Genomic DNA, 19396 nt, shown 5'->3' with positions numbered 1-19396 from the left:
TCTTTCATCTCTTTAAAATTTAACCACTCTGTGCAGGAAAATAACCTGGGGGAGAAAAAACTTTAAGATGCAGATCAATTCTATGCTGAGGTACAACATCTATAACAGGGTAGAAATCTTCTTCAGTCTGACAGCTATATTCCCTTGTTGGAATTTTTCAGGGGCCACATGAAAGTGGTGGGTGGGGTCAGAGGCAAAAGGAGGAGGAGCAGCTAATTTAAAATTTACCTTTGTAGAGAAAGACTAGTTTCTTACACTCACACCTCTCCTCCATCCAGGCAAGGAAGAAGCATTATCAGAGTTCACAGACACATTCCACTCAGGCAAAAACACTCAAGGAGGGCAAGAAGGTGGGCCAAATGTCAGACCAATTAGGGTGCGGCCTGGGAAGAGGGGATGTAACTGGGGATCCAACTCAAGGATCAGTAGTAAAAGCCGAAGGGTATCATTCAGACCCTGGTCTGAGGTTCTCTACCGCTTCATTATAAATGCAGAACTGTCTCACATTATTTGTTGTACACCCTACTAAAAATGTTAAAAAAAGAGAGCCCTATACACCACCTCACATAAAAATCACGTTTCTATATTGCAATGATTGCTTGAGCTTGGAAGATGCTACATTCTTGACATGACTGCATACCTGTTATATATGTTCTTATGTAAGTGCTCCAAAAAAGTCATATGAGGAGCCCTGTGCAGTAAGGTTTTAATGTTTTCTCCATCATAAACTACTACTGTAAAAGCTTATCGAATGTAGAATTCTCTTCAACATCTGGTTTAATGTACTTTATCCCACACTATGCTTTTGGAAAATATGCTGTGGTCAGGACAACATCTGTTACAGTTCTAAACAGACATAAATACATAAATACTACTTGTTGCTCTTATCATCTGCCCAAAAAGTAGAGAGAATAATCTTGTTTTGTTTTATGTTTACATTCAGGGACCTTAATTGCAGGTTCTCTAGCAACAATAAGATAAAAGGAATGTCTAATGTTTATCAGGTACTGGTCTACTGAATGCCTGTATTCATTGTTTTTAATATTGGACTAGAGCAATGTTCTCACAAACCAGTACCCTCCTGATGTTACTGGACTCCAAGTTCCATCAACCCAGGCCAGCATGACTAATGGTAGAGGATGATGGGAGCTGTAGTCCCACACATCTGGGAGGCACCAGGTTGGGAAATTCTGGACTAGACTGATTAGACACAGATCATTCACTGGATTATTGTCAGGGAGGCTCTAGTTTTGTCTGTGCATGTGATCTCACAGAATGGAAAGACTGTTTTCAATTCTTTTGGAAATTAGCTCAATTTAATATGTAGACAAAAAGACAGAAGCTGAACTTCATAATGAATTAAACTTCTTGGACTTGCTTAGTATTTAGCATTGTCAAGTTTTAACTCTTTTTGCTTCAAAGCATACTTTAGGACGTTGAGTGTCTATGTACAATACTTTGGCACAAGAGAAGTTGTGCCTATATTAATGACAGTACAAGATTTTCCATCATAACAAATCATTTGGTGAAGAGGGTAGTATCACAAATAATCCTAGATGATATTTGGGGATTGCCAATTGAAACAGAACACTGGGAGCATTGATACTTTTCCTAGCACCAGAGTGAGTTAAAGTTTGTTTAATTAAATCTCACATTCTAAAATCCCATTGGAAGTTTGGATAACTCACTCTGGCTCTAGGAAAGGTATCAATACTTCCACTGAGATTTTAGAATGTGAGATTTTAATAAGCAACCTGTATCTCATTCTGGTGCTAGGAATGGTAAGTTTTGCTCATTAAGATCTCACATGCTAAAATCCCAGTGAAAACAGAGAGGACCAGACCTATATAGATCCACTGATATTGGAAGTGTATGCCCTTGAGGTATGAAACATACAAATTATAAAAAACCACAAAAGAACAATAACTGGACTTGAGGTAACAAAGGAAAGCAGCATACAATTGTTTATAAAGTGGAACTTAATTGAAGCATTGGATATTCAGTACAACAGTGCTTTGCCCTACATGCACAAGTCAGGCTGTCAATTCAGAATCTGCCATGTAAGTCTCTACTGAAGTGGGCTAATACAACCTGGCTATTAATTCCACTTGCATGAACTAGAAAAACTGAAAGCAGATTTGTACTTGATTGAGACATAAAGCAGCATGAATAATAGCATACTCCCTTGTTTTGATTCTCTAAATCATTTAGTACTATTATAATATTTTAAAGACACAAGGAGGAATGCAAGACAGAGCCATGGAAAACACACCTGCACACCAATACAATAAAGAATAGCAACTCCTGTGGCTAACCAGAAGCTCTGGGGGCAAGCGCTACTATAATTGTTGCAGTTACAGAACTGCCACAGAGAGGCGAGAGATAAAATTGTTGCACTGAAAAATAAATAGGGAATGAACAAGGCACTTTCCTTTCCTTCTGGATTACCGCTGGATTGTTCACAAATATATACCCAAACCAAGAACAGCACGCCTAGAAAATTAAGCATTTCCTGTTTTCATCAAAACTGAACTAAACAAAGAATTTGGATTCACTGCACATTTTACTTTCAAGTATGTATTAATAGAAATGTTATGTCTACTTATAACTAATGTCACTTCACTGGCAAGGTTCCAAAACACAGAAAGTCAAGGAACAAAGGACAAATGACTTGGCTTCTGCTTTCCAAGTCTTTGCTGTAGAATCATCATTCTCTCTAACCCTGGCACAAGAGGGAAGTTTCAGCACACTTGGAGAAAGCCGGAAGTTTGCAGAAGTACAAATCCCATCTTAAGAAAAATCCTAATGAAGTTTGAGCATGCTCAGTCACCATGGAATGCTGGTGAACTACTGGGGTGGGAAGGGGGAAGAGGAAAGGAAGAACAGAAAACCAAATGGGAGGGGAATTGGAGTATATTGGAGGGGAGATTACTAACTGGAACTCCACACTGCAACGTTTTGTTGCAAATCCAACTTTTCAACACCCCAGTGCATTTTCTGAAATCACCAGTGGTTTCAAAAGAATTGTTTTTAATCATTATACAGGAGATACGGAACGCAAGAGGCTTATTCAATACAGAAAAAGCATTACTGGTTATAACACGCAAAATATAGATCAGAATTCCTTCCAAAGGACAATTTGCTGATGTCTAGTTGGTGTTGGAGACCAAGTCCAGAAATGCAAAGAATGGAAATAATAGAAATAGTAGAATTGTAGAGTTGGAATAGACCACAATAGTCATCTAGTCCAACCCCCTACAACGCACATGAGCATTAAATACTAATTTATTGCCAGGAATAATTTATGTGCATCAATTTATCTATAAACTGATATTAATTCAGCACTGAACGAGAAACACCAAACACACTTTATCATCTAGAGTCAATTCTTAAAATATTTTAAAGCAGAAATATATCTTTTTCTTCAAAAATGGGAGTATTACACAGAAATATCATGCAAAACCCGTAGATGCACCTTTTGAGTGTTTCCCTGAAGGCCTCTTGGGTAATGACTCCTCAATGGAATGTGCTGATGTATGTAGTGCATTTTCTAAACTGTTACCGATGTTGTTTATGGGGGTCTCAGATCTTGGAGTGACCTGGGAAGGAAGAAAACCACAAGAAACAAACTAGTCAGTTTTATTTCTCCAAGTCAGAATCTTCTAATAGCCCCATGGTTATTTAACTGAAAGCAACTTTCCTATTTACAAGTTCCTTTGTATTTATGGTATGTTATCATACCCATGATGAGGATCCAAAGGGTATTACACTATGAAGTTTCCAAATTAGGATTCAGTTCAAGGTTTGGCTTTGAACATGAACCAAAACCATGTGAACAACCTGAAGACTCTTGTTTGTTGACGCCTAGCTTGCATCAGTTTGTTACTACTGTTTATCCTAATTGCAAAAGGGTACCTAACTTCCTCAAGATTTCATTTTCTGGATATAAGCCTGACTCTCATTTCACAACCAACACAAGTTCACCTAATACGATGACTCACTTTCATAAAATACACATATGAACAAAAGGCCCCAATCATTTCCAAATGCAGCACTTATGGCTACCAATGTTATTGTAGCTGGGGCTTAATACAACTGTAACTTTTTCCTCTAATGCAACATATTGTTGATATTCCTCAGAAGGAAGAAATGCAGTAAAACAATTGTTTACAAAATCAGCTGTGTTTTCTGTGGCCCTTCCCTTTCTTAAAGTTACAGAATGCAACTGTTGGAATATAAACCATTATATACACTGCCTTACTAATCACTGACCTCCCACCTTCTAGACACAACAGGACATTTGCACACAACTCACACTGGAGCCAGCTAGTCCATGCTAGGACCCCTAGCTTGCCTACTCGCCTATTTCTGAAATGTGGCCCCAGCAGGATCCCAATAAGTTATTGCTCCTCATCCAGTTACACTTTCTTCCAATGTTAATGGTCTCCTAATATCCTCCATCTGCTTTCTAAACAGCACCATACTCTGTCCATCTCTATGTCTTTCATCATCCCTGAGGCCCAGAACCATGTGCACCAAAGCAGCACTTGCCCACCCAGCATTACTGTCATAAAAAGGTGTTGAAGACCAGTATTTGTTATTTCTAAAGTACACCCCCACACTCTAATAGAGTTAGCCTAAATGTAATTGTTTGAAGTAATCCAGGCATCAACTCTGTATAAAAACTGTTATACACTACAACTGTAAACTGAAGGCAAGAAATAGCATTCATCGCAGAACTGGCTATCCATTAGCATTCTGATAAACAACAGGAACTTTGGTTGTTTTTTACAAGAAAAGTGGGTAAAGATAAACTTTGCTCTCAAGGAAGCAAACAACTGGATGAACGCAGGCAACAAATAAAGTCAAGACTAATAGCACAATCCAAACTTTGTTTACTAAGAAATAAGCACTAACTGAATTCAATGGGGCTTACTACCAGGTAGGTGGGGTTACAACTGCAGCCTAAGAATATCTTATTGTTGTGTTAGGTTTCAAGGAGAATGTACAAGTATCATCAAGTAAAAGAAGCTAACAAGCAAAGAGAATGGTACCCCAAATATCTCTTTCACAGATGTTGCTTCTGTTAAACCTCCACTTGCTGGAGAGAAGGTACACATGAGGGTATATTTTCTATAGCAGCAGCCAGCCTATAGAACATTCTTCCCCACAAGACCTTTCTAGCTCTTCTTGTGTTAAGTCTTTGTCACCTGTTTTCTTGCCATATTTTCTTTTTAAAATGGATCAGTCCCAAACTCTTACCTATGATTAGATCAGCATCAAGCTCCTTCCTTCCCTCCTTCTCCTGTGCAAATCCCACCTTTCCTGGTTTGTTTTAAACATGATGTAGCATTATGCCAGCCTCAATATTAACTAAGATTAATACTAACCAGGATTTACAAATGGTCTGCAAATCCTGGTTAAAGGGGGTCAGGGATGACATTTAAAGGAAGCCATGGAGGGGGAAGTAAGTATGTGCAAAAGAAGGAGGAACATGTCTATCCTTAGCATGCTCCTGAAACCAGGAATGATTAGGTGGCTCCAAGGCAACATTCTAGAAAGAACTGTTTTATATCATTATACAGATAGTTCTCTTTTCCCCTTTTGACAATCTCAGGATTATTGATCGCTGTAGGGTTAATTATTGCTGTTGATATAATATTTTAATAAGTAAATTATTTGTAGAATCAAAGCATCTGAATAAGCATTGAAAATATGACATTTATACAAGCCTACTTTAGAGTAGCATACACTTTTCACCACTAGTTTTCCTGTTAGTGATCACTGTCAAAGTTCACAGAAAATATGAAGAAAAAGTACTCTTTACTTCAGTAGCTAATAGGGAAATTTGTTGCATAACATAATGCCTTAAAAAAAGTTGGTCAGACTAAGGCTTGGATGGGAAATCTATGGCCATAGAGATGTTGTTGGACTTAAGCACCATTATATGGATATTTAATGATGAACTATATTCAGAACAGGAAAACATTCCTTTTTAATACCTTTTTGTGATTTTAAGATGTGTCTGAGAAGGCATTCATTGAGCTGGAAATGAGTACCAGGAATCTAAGGCACTATACTTGCTCAGCATTAATTTCTATTGTCCTGTTGCATTTGTTACTATAGTATGCTACCATGTTTTTGATACAGTCGTGAGTTAAATAAACTCTGAGCAAAGATGCTATATTTTCTGATTTATACCACAAAACCCACAGGATGCCAAAAGGAAGCTCTTTTTTGGATTCTCCACCCAAGGGATTCCAAGTTCAGGGATTCCCCTTTCAAAGCCCACAGCACACCTTCTGGCCACTTCCATGAGTCCCAACTATGATAGAAAATACATCTTACATCCTACTGTGTAGTGTTTCAAGCTAGGCTTGTACTTTTTCTTCTCTGTGGTAAAGGTTTTCATAGAAATGTATTGTGGTGGTTTTCTGACACTTAAGAGTATCGGACTTTACAAGGGTGTAAAGAAGCCTCACATCTAATAGTACTTGTGATTTGTATGGCTCATTTAACAGGGACTGCCAGAGAATGTTGTCTGTTGCTTGTCTAGCTACAGATTGAATCCAATAGCTGTGTGTTTGTATGTGTGTATAGAGAGAGAGAGAGCGCGCGCACGTGCGCTACCTGTAGCTGGTCTAAAAATGTCAGTTTATTCCAATAAATGAAGTTTTATTCTTTGAAACAAAGAATACAAAAAAAAGTTTACAGTAAGGATAGATTAGAGTTTATGTTTCTTAAATATACGGAGACTTGGAATTCTCAAAATTCACAAAACAACACATTTCACTGTTTTTATATACCAACCAACAAGCAGGTCTCTCTCTCTTAAACACACACGGAAAGCAATGTTCTAGCAAAGTAAACATTAGCTATCAGATAGATGCTTCCATTCACAGACCTATCAGTCTCAGAATGGACAAGTTTGTGTCAGAACTCCTGAACCAGAACAGTTTTTTTTACAGTGAAAGTTCTAAAGGATAAATCCTTAAAAAGCTTCACTTTTAACATATGTAGTGTATTGACCTGTCAAGTTTACATTACAAAGCCACAGTAACAAAAGCAAAGCTTGCCTTCGATCACTTCTGAAAAGTCTCAAAACTCTTTTATATTATACCACTCTATCAGCACCTTACCTGGAATGTAAAACCATTCATGCCTCATCTCTCCTTACTGATGCTACACAAGAGACACATGTGAAAGTGTCAAAATAACAGTGACAAAACCAGCACACTAATAAAGGATGCCTGCAGGAAGTAACTTTAACCTGTAGCTCCAAATCACATAGAATTCACTCAGCTATCTTAAATCATTAAATAAACAATTTCAAGCACAATTGAAAAAGCAAATACTTAGGTCTCTACCTTTCCAGAGTAAAACAGCAGGAAGCTATTCTCTTGGTCTATCTAAAGAATGGCCAGTGCAAAACAGCTATACACTTCACAGAATGGCCATTGTTTTACTTAGGACCCACATCTAAGCAGCTTCTGACCATTAGGCATGGGACTATCTTACTAGAGTTTAAAAAAGAACACCAACTAGTGATGTATAGAAAGAGCATCCTAGGAGAAGAATGCACATAAGAGAATGACACTCTACTGATGAGAAGAAGGGAAGTGGGATAGGGAGAAAAGTTACCTTTCTGGCCCATTGGTGAAACTAGCCAACAGCCACCATAAACCATAGCTGCAAGATACTCTTTCTCAGCTATATCCTAATAGCAGACACCCTCCTCCCAGAAAGGAAAGAATACTGTCCCTGCCATCTCTACAGTTCCTGGAAGAGAAGTCCCTGGATGTAATACACACCTTGTGGCAACCAGGACAAGTTCCCATGTTGCTAGCTGTGGGAGTGCTGGGACTCTTGCTAGTACTGGCAATGATGTTTTGGATCTTGGTGAGCTCTTGCCTCAGCACCTGCTTTTGGTGGAAACTGAAGGCAGGGTGGTTGGAGGCCATGGTGAAGAGCAGCAAAAACTCATCCCCAGTCCGACCCTCATTGAGCTGCAGTCCATAGTTGTTGATGACAGAGTCAATATGGGTGAGGGTGCGGAAGAGGACGCCAGCTGCTTCCCGGTGGGATGAGCCCAGGAGTGCAAGTGAGACCAAGAGCTTGCTGCGCACCACCTCATCCGTCAGGTTGGTGAGGCTGCCCAGATCAGCCGGGTTATTGGCCTTGATTTCGGAATCCCGCAGTGAGTGATAGTCTTTGCGGGCCAGGTCCTCTAGGCAGGCTCCCAGGAAACGTAACTCAAGTGGGATGCACAAGTCCAGCAGGCCACAAAGGAACTCCACCCGTTGAGGAGAAGGCAGCTCAGAAAACCAGCGGTACACACTCTCTCTCTGCAGTCGTGGACACCTCTTCTCTACCATGCTGCTAGCTACTGCCACCAGAGGCAGCAGAACCCCCCAGGGCAGAGGGTGGCCAGAGACGTGTTGCACAGGAGGGGATTTTTTTTAAAGACCAGACCCAGATAGAGACTTGGCTAATAGGGCCTAGCCTGAAAGAGGGTTTGGTTGTTGGTTTGTAAAAGGAGGCAGCACAGATACCAACACTGAAGGGAAAGGTAGACAGAGCACCCCCACCCACCACCCCCAAAAAGAAAAAGAAACTAGGACTGAGGATCTGGTTGCTAATAAGGGTTAAAGTGCAGAGACCAAATTAATGAAGGGTGCAGGACCTGAAAAGGGAGGGAGAGAGGGAGGCAGAGCAGCTTCTGCAAGGCTGCAAAAGCGGATAAAAGTAGAGGACCCTCAGAGATGGGGCCAAGCACGAAATCAGAGCACCCCAATGGGGGAGAGGGAGAGGAGAGAAGAGTGAGGACCCCAGCAGAAGACCTCGATCGGAGGGCCAAAGGGGGCCCTGATCAGGTGGGGGAGGGGCGAGGGTCTTCCTCAACGGGCTGATGATGGTCGAGGCTGGGGGAAGGGCGGAGGAGGGCGGCGGGCGAGGGGCTGAGGTACCCCCCCGGCATGAAAAGAAGGGGTAGGGAACCGGGTGGGCCTCACGTGTTAATCTCCCCCCTCCTCAGAAACCGAGGCTAAATGGGGGGGCAAGGGGGAGGGAGGGAGCTGAGGGAGGGCCTAGGCCCGTTATTTGGCGGCTGAGGAGTGGAGGCCTCCTCTTGATTTCCCACCCTCCTCCTTTCCCCTTCACGGGGCGGCTCCCTCCCTCCGCCTCAGCCCGGCTCTCTCCATCCCCCTCTCCGGCAGGGCGGAGGAGAAAAGCCCGCCGCCGTCGCTGCTCACCCGCCCTCCTCCTTTCTTCCCTTGTTTTCCCGTCAGCCGCCGCCTCCTCCTCCTCCCCCCGGCGGCCAATCCACCCGCTTCGCCCGGCCGCCGTGCCGTTTCCTCCCCCGCCTCTCCGGTTCCAACGGCCACTAGCACGACAAAAGAAACCCCCGCGGTAGGCAATAGGCGGAGGCACACACGGTGCTGCTGCTGCTGCCGCTAGTGCTGCTGCCGCCGCCGCCTCCTTCGCCGCCGTTATGTGTGGTGAGTGTGTGTGATTCCAAAGGCGGAAGGATCCCTCTTCGGCTGGAAGTGAATCGACCAGGCCGGCTGGGAAAGGAGGAGGAGGCCGGGACTCATTCGCGCTCGCTGCCCCGCCCACTCCTCCCACTGACGCGTCGCGATTGGTCTGAGCTCCTGCACCCTTTCCTTCATCCCCCTCCTCAGCTCCGCTGCCCTCCGCCGCTTTCTCTCAGCTCTCCTCACCGCCCGCCTAACGGCAACCACTCGCGGTGCCGCCGAACATCAGCGGCTGTCAATCACGTCCCCCAAAGCCCCGCCCTTCAGCGTGTGGCGATTGGGCCAGGCTCTGATGGAGGGGCGTGGCCGTAGAGGGTCTGTTTCTGCGCGTGTTTGGGGCACGTGCTTGCCTTTGCCTTGATATGGCGGGGAAGAAAGAAGCGCCTCGGCCAATAGGAGGCTAGGGCCCTGGTTGCTTAGCAACAGGGAGATGGGGCTAGGGAAAGCCTGAATCGATAGGGCGAGAGGAGGGGGAAGTTACTCGTTGATGGGACGAGAGATGCTCTGGTTGCCTAGCAACCAAGGCAGCTGCGGTGACTGGGTCAGTTGGGAAGGGGTCTTGAGGCTGTCTTGAGGAAGTGAGGACAAGAGGGAGCAAATGAAGAAGTTGGAGTCCACAATGGACCACCTTAACATGGTGGAAAGAAAGGCCTATGTTAGCCTTCCACAACCTAGTCTACAAAAACTTTCCTTGTGCCAAAAGAGATGCTTGATTAACAACAGGCTAAGATGTCCGTATAGTTAAAGCTATGGTTTTCCCAGTAGTGATGTATGGAAGTGAGAGCTGGACCATAAAGAAGAAGGCTGATCGCCGAAGAATTGATGCTTTTGAATTATAGTGCTGGAGGATACTCTTGAGAGTCCCATGGACTGCAAGAAGATCAAACCTATCCATTCTTAAGGAAATCAGCCCTGAGTCCTCACTGGAAGGACAGATCCTGAAGCTGAGGCTCCAATACTTTGGCCACCTCATGAGAAGAGAAGACTCGCTGGAAAAGACCCCGATGTTGGGAAAGATGGAGGGCACAAGGAGAAGGGGACAGCAGAGGACGAGATGGTTGGATAGTGTTCTCGAAACTACCAGCATGAGTTTGACCAAACTGCGGGAGGCAGTGGAAGACAGGAGTGCCTGGCGTGCTCTGGTCCATGGGGTCACGAAGAGTCGGACACGACTAAACGACTAAACAACAACAACAACAAGATGTCCTAATTCTTATACTGTATGTCAGGCAGAGGCAAACTCGCCCCTCCAGATGTTTTGGTACTACAACTCCCATCATCCCTAGCTAACAGGACCAGTAGTCAGGGATGATGGGAATTGTAGTCTCAAAACATCTGGAGGGCTGAGTTTGCCTTACGCCTGCTGTATGTGGTATACCACTTATGTGGTGGAATGGAACCAGTGAGGCATAGTTCTTTCAGGATACAAATTCTGGAGAAGGGACACCAGCAATAAAACTCCTTAAATGCATTGGTAGCAGGTGACCAGCTGGGGAGGTGGTTCAACCTTGGATGGTAAGGGAGTCAAAGGTATCCTAAAGGAGTTTGCAGAGAAGTTGAATGTTGTTTTTGCATTTCTCTTCACAGCAGTTACAGATAGGTAGCCGTGTTGGTCTGCCATAGTCAAAATAAAAAAAATTTCTTCCAGTAGCACCTTAAAGACCAACTGAGTTAGTTCTAGGTATGCTCATACCTAGAACTAACTCAGTTGGTCTTTAAGGTGCTACTGGAAGAAAATTTTTTTATCTTCACAACAGATTATTGTAATTATTATTATTATTATTATTATTATTATTATTATTATTATTATTATCATCATCTATTAAATTTGTATGCCACCCCTCATCTGAAGATCACAAGGCAGTTTACAAAAAAAATAAAAAAAATAAATACAAAATAGAGAACACAAAAATCATAATAAGATATAGGGCAGATCTCTGTGTCTACTTTTGCAGGAAGGGAATCTGAGGAACTGAGTAGTGACAAGATATTCCAGGCTAGGGCGATTCATTGTTTCATACCAAGTGGGCCGCAAGAGTACTTTGACATGGAACCCACGGGCCACACACTGCCTTATTGTGGGGGGGGGGATGAGGCCAAAATCTGACAACCCATTGCCCCCAGCCCTCCTCCTGTCTTCCCAAAGGTGCCAGGCTTTGGGAAGGAAATGCAAGGCTCTGGCATGGTCCTAGAACCCTCCTATCTCCTTCCCAAAGCTAGAAAGCACTAACTAGGCTTTGTGAAGAGACAGGAGGACTCTAGGACACTGTCAGAGCCCTCACACCTTCCCAAAGTACAGTGCCTTGCTTACCACTTTGGGAAGGCAGGCAAGGGCTGGTGTGTGTGTGTCTAATTTTGCTTAGGGCCACTAAAAAGGCATTGGACTACCCTGTTCTAGGCCTTGTTGACAAATTAAAAACTGACAAATCACTGGGTTTGGATGGCATCCACCCAAAAGTCCTGAAGGAACACAGGTGTGAAATTGCTGCTCTCCTAACAAAAATACGTAACTTGTTTTTAAGATCAGCCTCCATACCTGAGGCCTGGAAAGTGGCCAGTGTATTACCATCTTTTCGAGAGGAATCCAGAGGAAGTCTGGAAAATTATAGGTTGGTTAGCATATCTCTGTTCTGGAAAAACTTGTGGAAATCATTAGTAAATATACAATTGCCAAGCGTATATAAGAATATGTTTTGCACATTAGTGATAATTCAGACAGTGACTGAAAATAAAACCACTAATATTACACAGTACAGTTATACTAATCTAAGGTGCAATCACAAAGAGATGTATAAAATTATGCATTGTTTAAGAAAGTGGATAGAGATTCACTGATAAAACTCAGTGGGGCCATCTAATGAAGCTGAATGTTGGAAGATTATGTACATATAGGCAAGATGCTTTTGCCCACATATGTTCTCTAGACTGATCTCATATGACTGAAAGAGGCCAGCTGAGAAGACTAACTCTTGTAGGAAATAGAAACACAGGAAACCATCAAAGTATGACAGGTTTATATTAAAAAAGGGAGACTACTATCAATGGCTAAAATCATGCTAAGCTACTTCTTTGGCACATTCTTTATTCTCTGGTACATCCTGATCAGTACCCCTCCCCCCTCATTTGTGTTTCCTCTCAAAACAAACTGCTCCCACCCCCCAGTAGTGTATTAAAGGGTCAATAAGCGGTGGTGTCCTGTAGGAATCAATATCAGATACGTGATATTTCAGTTGTTGACATGCACAGTGATGGCCACTGGTTTTCATTTCTTGAACAGGGAACTGTACAAATTAATGGAGCAGGCAAATTAGCTGTGAGCTTCTATGTTAAACAGGATGGCTAAATGGAGGCAGTGTGCCATGGAATAGCAGCTGCTAGGCTCATACCCTAGGAGTTTGGGTCCATCTAAGCCTTCCACTGCAGCCATATCCAATGATAGTTAGGGCTACTATATTTCAAAGAGTGAAAATCTGGACAGGAAAGTTGTCGAACTTTTTTTGGGGGGGGATGCAAAAATAAATTCATTTTGAGCTATTTCTATGGGAAACTGGCAAAAACAGCTTCCATATCTCCGGATTTCCCCAGACATTTGCCTGATTTCTGCCCAGACACTGCTGCCGACTGCAGTATTCTGGGTATGTCTGGGGAAATCTGGACCTATGCCAACCCTAATTAGTATAAATGTTTTAGTTAATAGCTGACAGTGAAATCAAACATAGAAAACTTGATTTAAGATGGGGCCTTTAGTGCTAATGTCCCATTTCCTATTTTGTCTGATAGGATTCAGCTTCATGCAGTGCATTCTCTCAGGTTAGAGCAGGGACAGCAGCAGCAGCAGCAGCAGCAGCAAGTGAAGGTTCTTTCCTTCATGCCCTGCTTGTGGGCTTCCTGGAGGTACTGGTAGAAACAGGATCCTAGGCTAAAAGTGCCCAATTGGGTTTTATCAAGCAGAGCTCTGCTTATGTCCATATGTGCCATTAATGTATAAACAACAACAACAGGTTAAGGCTAAACAGCTCAGGAGGAATGCAAGTCTATGTTAGTTCCTTCAGAACATGATAATGCCATCTAGTGGAAGTTTTATAGTAGCGCTCCACAATCCCCCGCTTCGGTGCTTTCCATCCATACTGGCAGTGCTTTTTTTATGGGGGAAACGGGTACACATACCCCTAAGCATTTTGTTAATATAAGTTTGGCCTCATTGAGGGGCAGTATTTCAATACGAGTAGGAAAGTGAGAATACCCCTAAACATTTTTTTTAGAAAAAAGCACTGCATACTGGGATAGCAGAAAACTAAACTTGGAAGAAAATGCTATATATTTAATCAAGTGCTTAAATAAAAGGTGAAGATGCACATAGTTACAGAGTAAAATCCTTTTTTTAAAAATTTCTGTTTGGTGATTACAGTAACTGTAATACATATAAAGATGCACAATATTTGTGTGTGTGTGTGATATCATTGCAGAGCGCAATGTAGGTATGTGAGCAAGCTCACACATCTGCAAAAAGTTGTCAAAGCTTGTCATACAGCCTTTTATGTGGGCATCTGCTACTCTAGTCCAGCAACTGTGTGTATGTTTGGAGTAAAACTCCTGAGACACTTCTGGTTACCTGAACTGCAAACTTGTCTATGGGCTAGTTTCTCTGTTTAAAACATGACACGGCAGGTTTGGTCACTTCATTACGGAAACAATTGTGTGGCCTTCTAACATCTGCTAGTCCACCATGCAAACAGAACGCTGGATGAGAGAGGCTTTTGGTATGACCCAGCAGGGCTCTTCTGATATTCTTGGAATGACTTTAAGGCTTAAGCCCCCTTTGAAGTGAATATGTCAAGGATTGCAATGCAAGACGCAGTTCTACACATGCACACACCTCCCCAACAAGGCAAACAAGAGGCATTAAGAGACCAGCTGGTGGGAGTTGTAGCCCAAAACATCTGGAGGACACCCAGTTGGTGAAGGCGGACATCCATTTCAGGTTGCATAACCTGAGAGTGATGGCTTCGCTCTGCAGCAAGCTGTGTTTTCCATTGGTAACCATATTCCATATGAAAGATCTTCAGGAGGCAGTTTCCTGTCATGTACCAAGTTATTTCTAAGCCTCAGCAAGACAAAGGAAGATCCCTTGAACTCTTTGTTGCAATGAGGGCAAGGAGTGTAGCACAGGTTGGAAATATATGTTCCTGCATATATTCTCTTCAGCGCCCCCATTTCCTCCTTTGTTCCCACGCAGCTAATATCGCAACTCTGGATCAAAAAAAAAAAATTATTTATAGACCCAAACTCTGCAAAGGACACAATTGGTTGTTGCCATGGAAACTGGCATTCTGAAAGTATTCAAACAGTTTGTTCAGGGAGACTTCAAGCCAGCACATGAGCTTCAAAAGCAGCGGGCTTTCAGCTGCAGGGATCTGGGTTCAAGGGGCTGCCCACCTGAGCATCTCCCCTGTTAAACACAGCCTTTTGCAGCAAAGACAACAAGAACCTTTTCTTAGAGTTTGCACATGTCCTAAGGAGTGGAGCATTCTTGGTGCATATTCTTGAGGTATACAACGCAGCTGTTACGGATATTCTGAGAGGCCTGTGGTAGCCTGCCTTCATTTGTTCATAGCAACACATGTGGTTTGTCTGGTGCAGCTGCCATGTGAAGATGAGGGACTTTCACTTTTAAAGGCAGCTTTGCAAATAGTCTTGAAATGTGCTCTTACCATCTCCCGTCCCTGCACCCCAACCCCCACACTTCTCCTCCACCTGCACTTTTTGTCCATCCCTTGGTTCCTTATGTCTGCCACTGTCACTTAGGACCAAAATAGGTATGGCCCAAGAGATCTGTCATGTGATTTCCATGTGTGGGTATGCTTGTTCTCAGTCTAATCCACCACCCCTCCGCACACACCTGCTATTAGCCCCACTTGGGGCAATACAGCAGGGCTAGTAGCTGGGCATGGGGGCAGTTAGAACAGGAAAATGATGGTGGTGGGGAAATCGTTAAACACCCCCATCTCCAGCACCAATTTCCCAATCAAATTCATCGCCCCTTTTCATCCATTCACAGAAAATCAGAACACAATTCTTCCATGTCTGTTTTGGTACTAAGACTGCTGCTTATTTCATCTGATAGCACTAGGCATTGGGTTGGCCAACTAAGTCCTGCTCAGAGTAGACCCATTGAAGTAAATGGCCCTAGGTTGTCATATCCGTTAACTTCAGTGCATCTCCTCTTGAGTAGAACTAGGATTGGCTGCAACCCATACACTTGTAGGCTTCACCTCAAAGTGGCTAACCGTAGTTGCACTTCAAAACGCTGAAATGATTTTCTTCAGCCACATATTTTGGTGAGCTCCGCTACCAACCCTGATGGCTGGAGGCAGTAATGCTTCTGAATACCAGCTGCAGGAAACCACAGGTGGGAAATGTGCTGCTATGCTCAGGTCCTGCTTGCAGGCTTCTCACAGGTATCTGGTTGGCCACTGTGAGAACAGGATGCTGGACTAGATGGGCCGCTGGCTGATCCAGCCTCCAGGTTCTTCTTAAATTGTTATTACGGTATACTTGTACGCAAATATCGGTCTGGTGACTGCTTTGTATAGGATTACAGCTCGAAATTGCCCCCCTTCTATAAATGGATACCACAGTTAAAGCAGTTAGCATCTTCCTAACCCCACTTACTTGGGAGTAAGCCCAACTGACTTCAGTAGGACTTCTGTGGAGGCACGGTTAGGATTGCACCAATAGGAAATAGGAACAAATATGGGTCCGAGACCAGGGAGAAGAGTCGGTGAAAGAAGACTGGAAGAAATTCAAAGACTACTTACAGAAACATTGTAAAATTAATGAATGTTAGAAGGATGTTGGATAGAAACTAAGCGGTTTTCAGCTGTAATGCTTTAAGAGATATGAAAAAAAAGAGGTTTCACAAATGGGTAAAAGTTTAATGGTAAGGATTTGCTGAACTAACAAATCAAACTGGAATACAAAGAAGGGAGGTATGAGGAGGTCCGAGGAAATAAGTGTATGGAAGTTATGTTATTGAAAATTAATGTGTGTTTTTAACTGTTTTTTTATTTTGTATGTTTATTTTTCTTTTTTCTTGTTATATCTTAAAAACCTTTAATAAATATCTTTTTAAAAAAGGAAATAGGAACAAATATGGGGTTCTTGTGAGTTAAACAGTGCTCAGCTAGTGACTGCTGGCTGAGCAAGGCCTTTTGGCATTGCTAAATATGCAGGAGGAGGTGGCGTCTGGATGGGAGGCTGGCAAGGCTTTGCTCCTTTGCTGCATGGCAAATCCCCAGAGTAAAAATGGGTTGAGAGGCACTGCATTGTAGCATTGTAACCGGGCATTGCTGTAAAGTCTCTTTGCATAATAGGAGACGAGAATGCAACTGGCTGTCTGGGAATAGCTCCTTTAGTCACTGTGTTGAATCAGCACCGAAGAGACGCCTGTTTGCAGGCTTGAGCCTCCCCCAGCATTGCTGCCAGATTGCCAAGTAAAGTTCTGTTCCCTGGTGTGCTCTTGGTATTCGATCAGCACATTCTTTGGGGCTTGTCTAACCACAGAGCATCAATTCAACGCTTGAGAGTTCCTGGTATGAGACTGGGGTGGTGCTTGAACAGAAGAAGCACAAAAGGAAAACCTCAAAGCAGTTGCAGTTGTTCTCTTCTTCCATTGGAGGGAGCCTGGGGCCTTTCAGTTGCAAGTTGGTTCTTGCAGAATCAGCCCCACCCTCGATCTGGAGCAATTGCCAAATTCCAACAGAGTTCAGCGCAACCATCTTGTTGGATCGCAGCCAAAATCATTTTACTATATTCCATGCAAAGGGATTTGAAACTCATGAGAGATCACAACCACAGACATCTTTAAAGAAGAGTTCCTTGAGCTCACTTGGAAGCTATGAGAGGCACACTTCACCTTGGAGTGCCCCTGTTCACCTCAGAGAGAATTTATTTCCGCACTGAAAGTGAGGTTAAAGGAGGGATATGATCCCATAGGGCTGTATCCAGCTACACTATACTCAGAGGGGTCCCATTGATATAAGCTGACTTACATTAGGGGTGCACACTGATTTCAACAGGTCCACTTCGTCACATGCAACCCATAGTTTCATGGAACCTTCAAGATTTGATCACATGCGAACAGAGCACCGCCTGTATCTAAAAAGAAGGAAAAGAAAAGCATCTGACCCTGTAGAAAGACTTTATGCTGTAAACAGAGCCTGAGACACTGTGAAACAGGCTGTAAGGTCATCTGCACCATTATATAACACCCAACACACACAGCCTGTGCGTTTGGCAACTACATGTCCTGCAGCAAATCAACAGGTGAATGACATCCTGTTGTTGCATGTTCTATGCTTAAAGTTTCTTCCGCTGGGTTTTTGCTTGTCATAAAGCATATGTAGCACAGGAGCCCCAGCAGGAAAAAAAAGGTGGTGGTTGGTTCTAGTAGTGAAATGGCTCACCCACAGCTATTCTGTAGCAGCCACAGCCGGAGCACTTGGCCTCCTGACTACAGAGCCTGTGCTTTAAGCCCAGTGCCTGCCATCCTTCTCCTTGGCACCCATGTTGGCAGTTCTCCAGACCTTCCCTTCTTGCTCCATGCCGCAACAACACTCTGTCTGGAAGAAAAAGCAACGTCTGTCTCATGGGCACCCAATCCAGATGGAACCGCTACAACATTTTGACTTGAGACTATGAAGCCTATTTTCAAACTGGGATGCTATTAAGTGGCTGCTCTGAATTTAGGGCACAAAGGATGCTTGCGCAGAATCAAACATCTGGGAAAGAGACCGATATATTCTCTCTCCAACCCCTCTAAAAGTGGAGACTTATTTCTGCCAGAGTCCATCACTAGAACATAGACGGGGAAGGGCTGTGGCTCAGTGGTAGAACAACTGGGCATCTCCAGTTAGCACTGGGAGAGACTCCTGTCTGAAACCCAGTCAGTGCAGAGGCAATGGATTGTAGCCAGTGCCAGCCTACTCAAAGCAAACACTTTGAAATGAATGAACAGGCCTAACTTAGGTTCATTCATTCACCATCTTCATCACCATCAATTCCAATGGGTCTATTTTGAGTAAAACTTAAGCTGAATACAGGCCAATACTGGGCTAGATGGACCATAGTCTGGCTCAGTTTAAGACAGCTTCTTTTATTCTTAATGTGGTTGAAAGCTTAGCCAACTCTTTCTAATTATTAGTAATGAGAGCAGTTTAGAATGTCATTGATCTTTACCCAACTCCCTTGCTATTAATTGCTTTCTGATCTCCCACCTCTCAATTTTGTTTTATGTTGAAGAAGTTGGTTGCTCCTTCCTTCCTTCCTTCCTTCCTTCCTTCCTTCCTTCCTTCCTTCCTTTCCACATCATCTGCAGTTAAAATGAGCTTTGCAAGAGACAGGCTGCAAGCGGATTGCTGGGGAGACCTCACTTCCTTACAGAATTACGGCCCCCATGTTTCCTTGGCAAAGAGTTTTCTCTCCCAAAGCACCCTGTGCTCCTCCACCAAGTCTCACAAATCTTCAGAGGCCTCTGGCTGTTCACTCCATCTATCTGTAGGCAGTGCTTCCTGTGGGGGATTCACAGGTGCATTTCATCGCTTGATGTCACTCATTGAGTCACAGTGGAACATGTGAATTCTCTTTTGAAATGTATTGTGTTTGAGGCGATGTACAGAAGTCTTCCAAATCTTCCCTTGATCATACTACAGGGCTGAGTGATGAACTCACGTGTATGAATGTCAGAGTGTTCCTGTCTAATGAAATAGATGTCCTGGCTTCATAGTGATAAATGGGGAAGAACATTTAAAGCCCTATGAGCTCTATGAATCACAGTGAACATTTTTGTTACAAAAGATGGGATA

The 19396-nt window shown here is 43.4% G+C and overlaps 2 protein-coding genes across 3 annotated transcripts in view; both read right to left on the bottom strand.

Annotated features, from left to right (window-relative positions):
- The window catches only part of ZCCHC14 (zinc finger CCHC-type containing 14), a 37894-nt gene extending 28118 nt beyond the window's left edge, over window positions 1-9776 (bottom strand). Inside the window, exons 1-2 of one of the 2 annotated variants that reach the window (XM_083513580.1) lie at window positions 7812-9776; window positions 3476-3599 (exon numbers count right to left, since the gene is read on the bottom strand). In XM_083513580.1, coding sequence (XP_083369706.1) covers window positions 3476-3599; window positions 7812-8375 — 688 coding nt within the window. In that variant the 5' untranslated portion in view covers window positions 8376-9776. The remainder of the gene's footprint in view (window positions 1-3475; window positions 3600-7811) is intronic. The other variant, XM_083513581.1, reaches the window with a different exon arrangement.
- Window positions 1-19396, bottom strand: part of LOC310711640 (farnesol dehydrogenase-like) — a 241642-nt gene that overhangs the window by 77076 nt on the left and 145170 nt on the right. The window lies entirely within an intron of this gene.

This window comes from Podarcis liolepis, assembly GCF_965112155.1.
Source record: "Podarcis liolepis genome assembly, chromosome: 7".
In the NCBI taxonomy this organism is placed as follows: Eukaryota; Metazoa; Chordata; class Lepidosauria; order Squamata; family Lacertidae; genus Podarcis; species Podarcis liolepis.
Note: the sequence above shows the minus strand (reverse complement) of the source record. Positions and strands in the feature narration are given on the sequence as shown.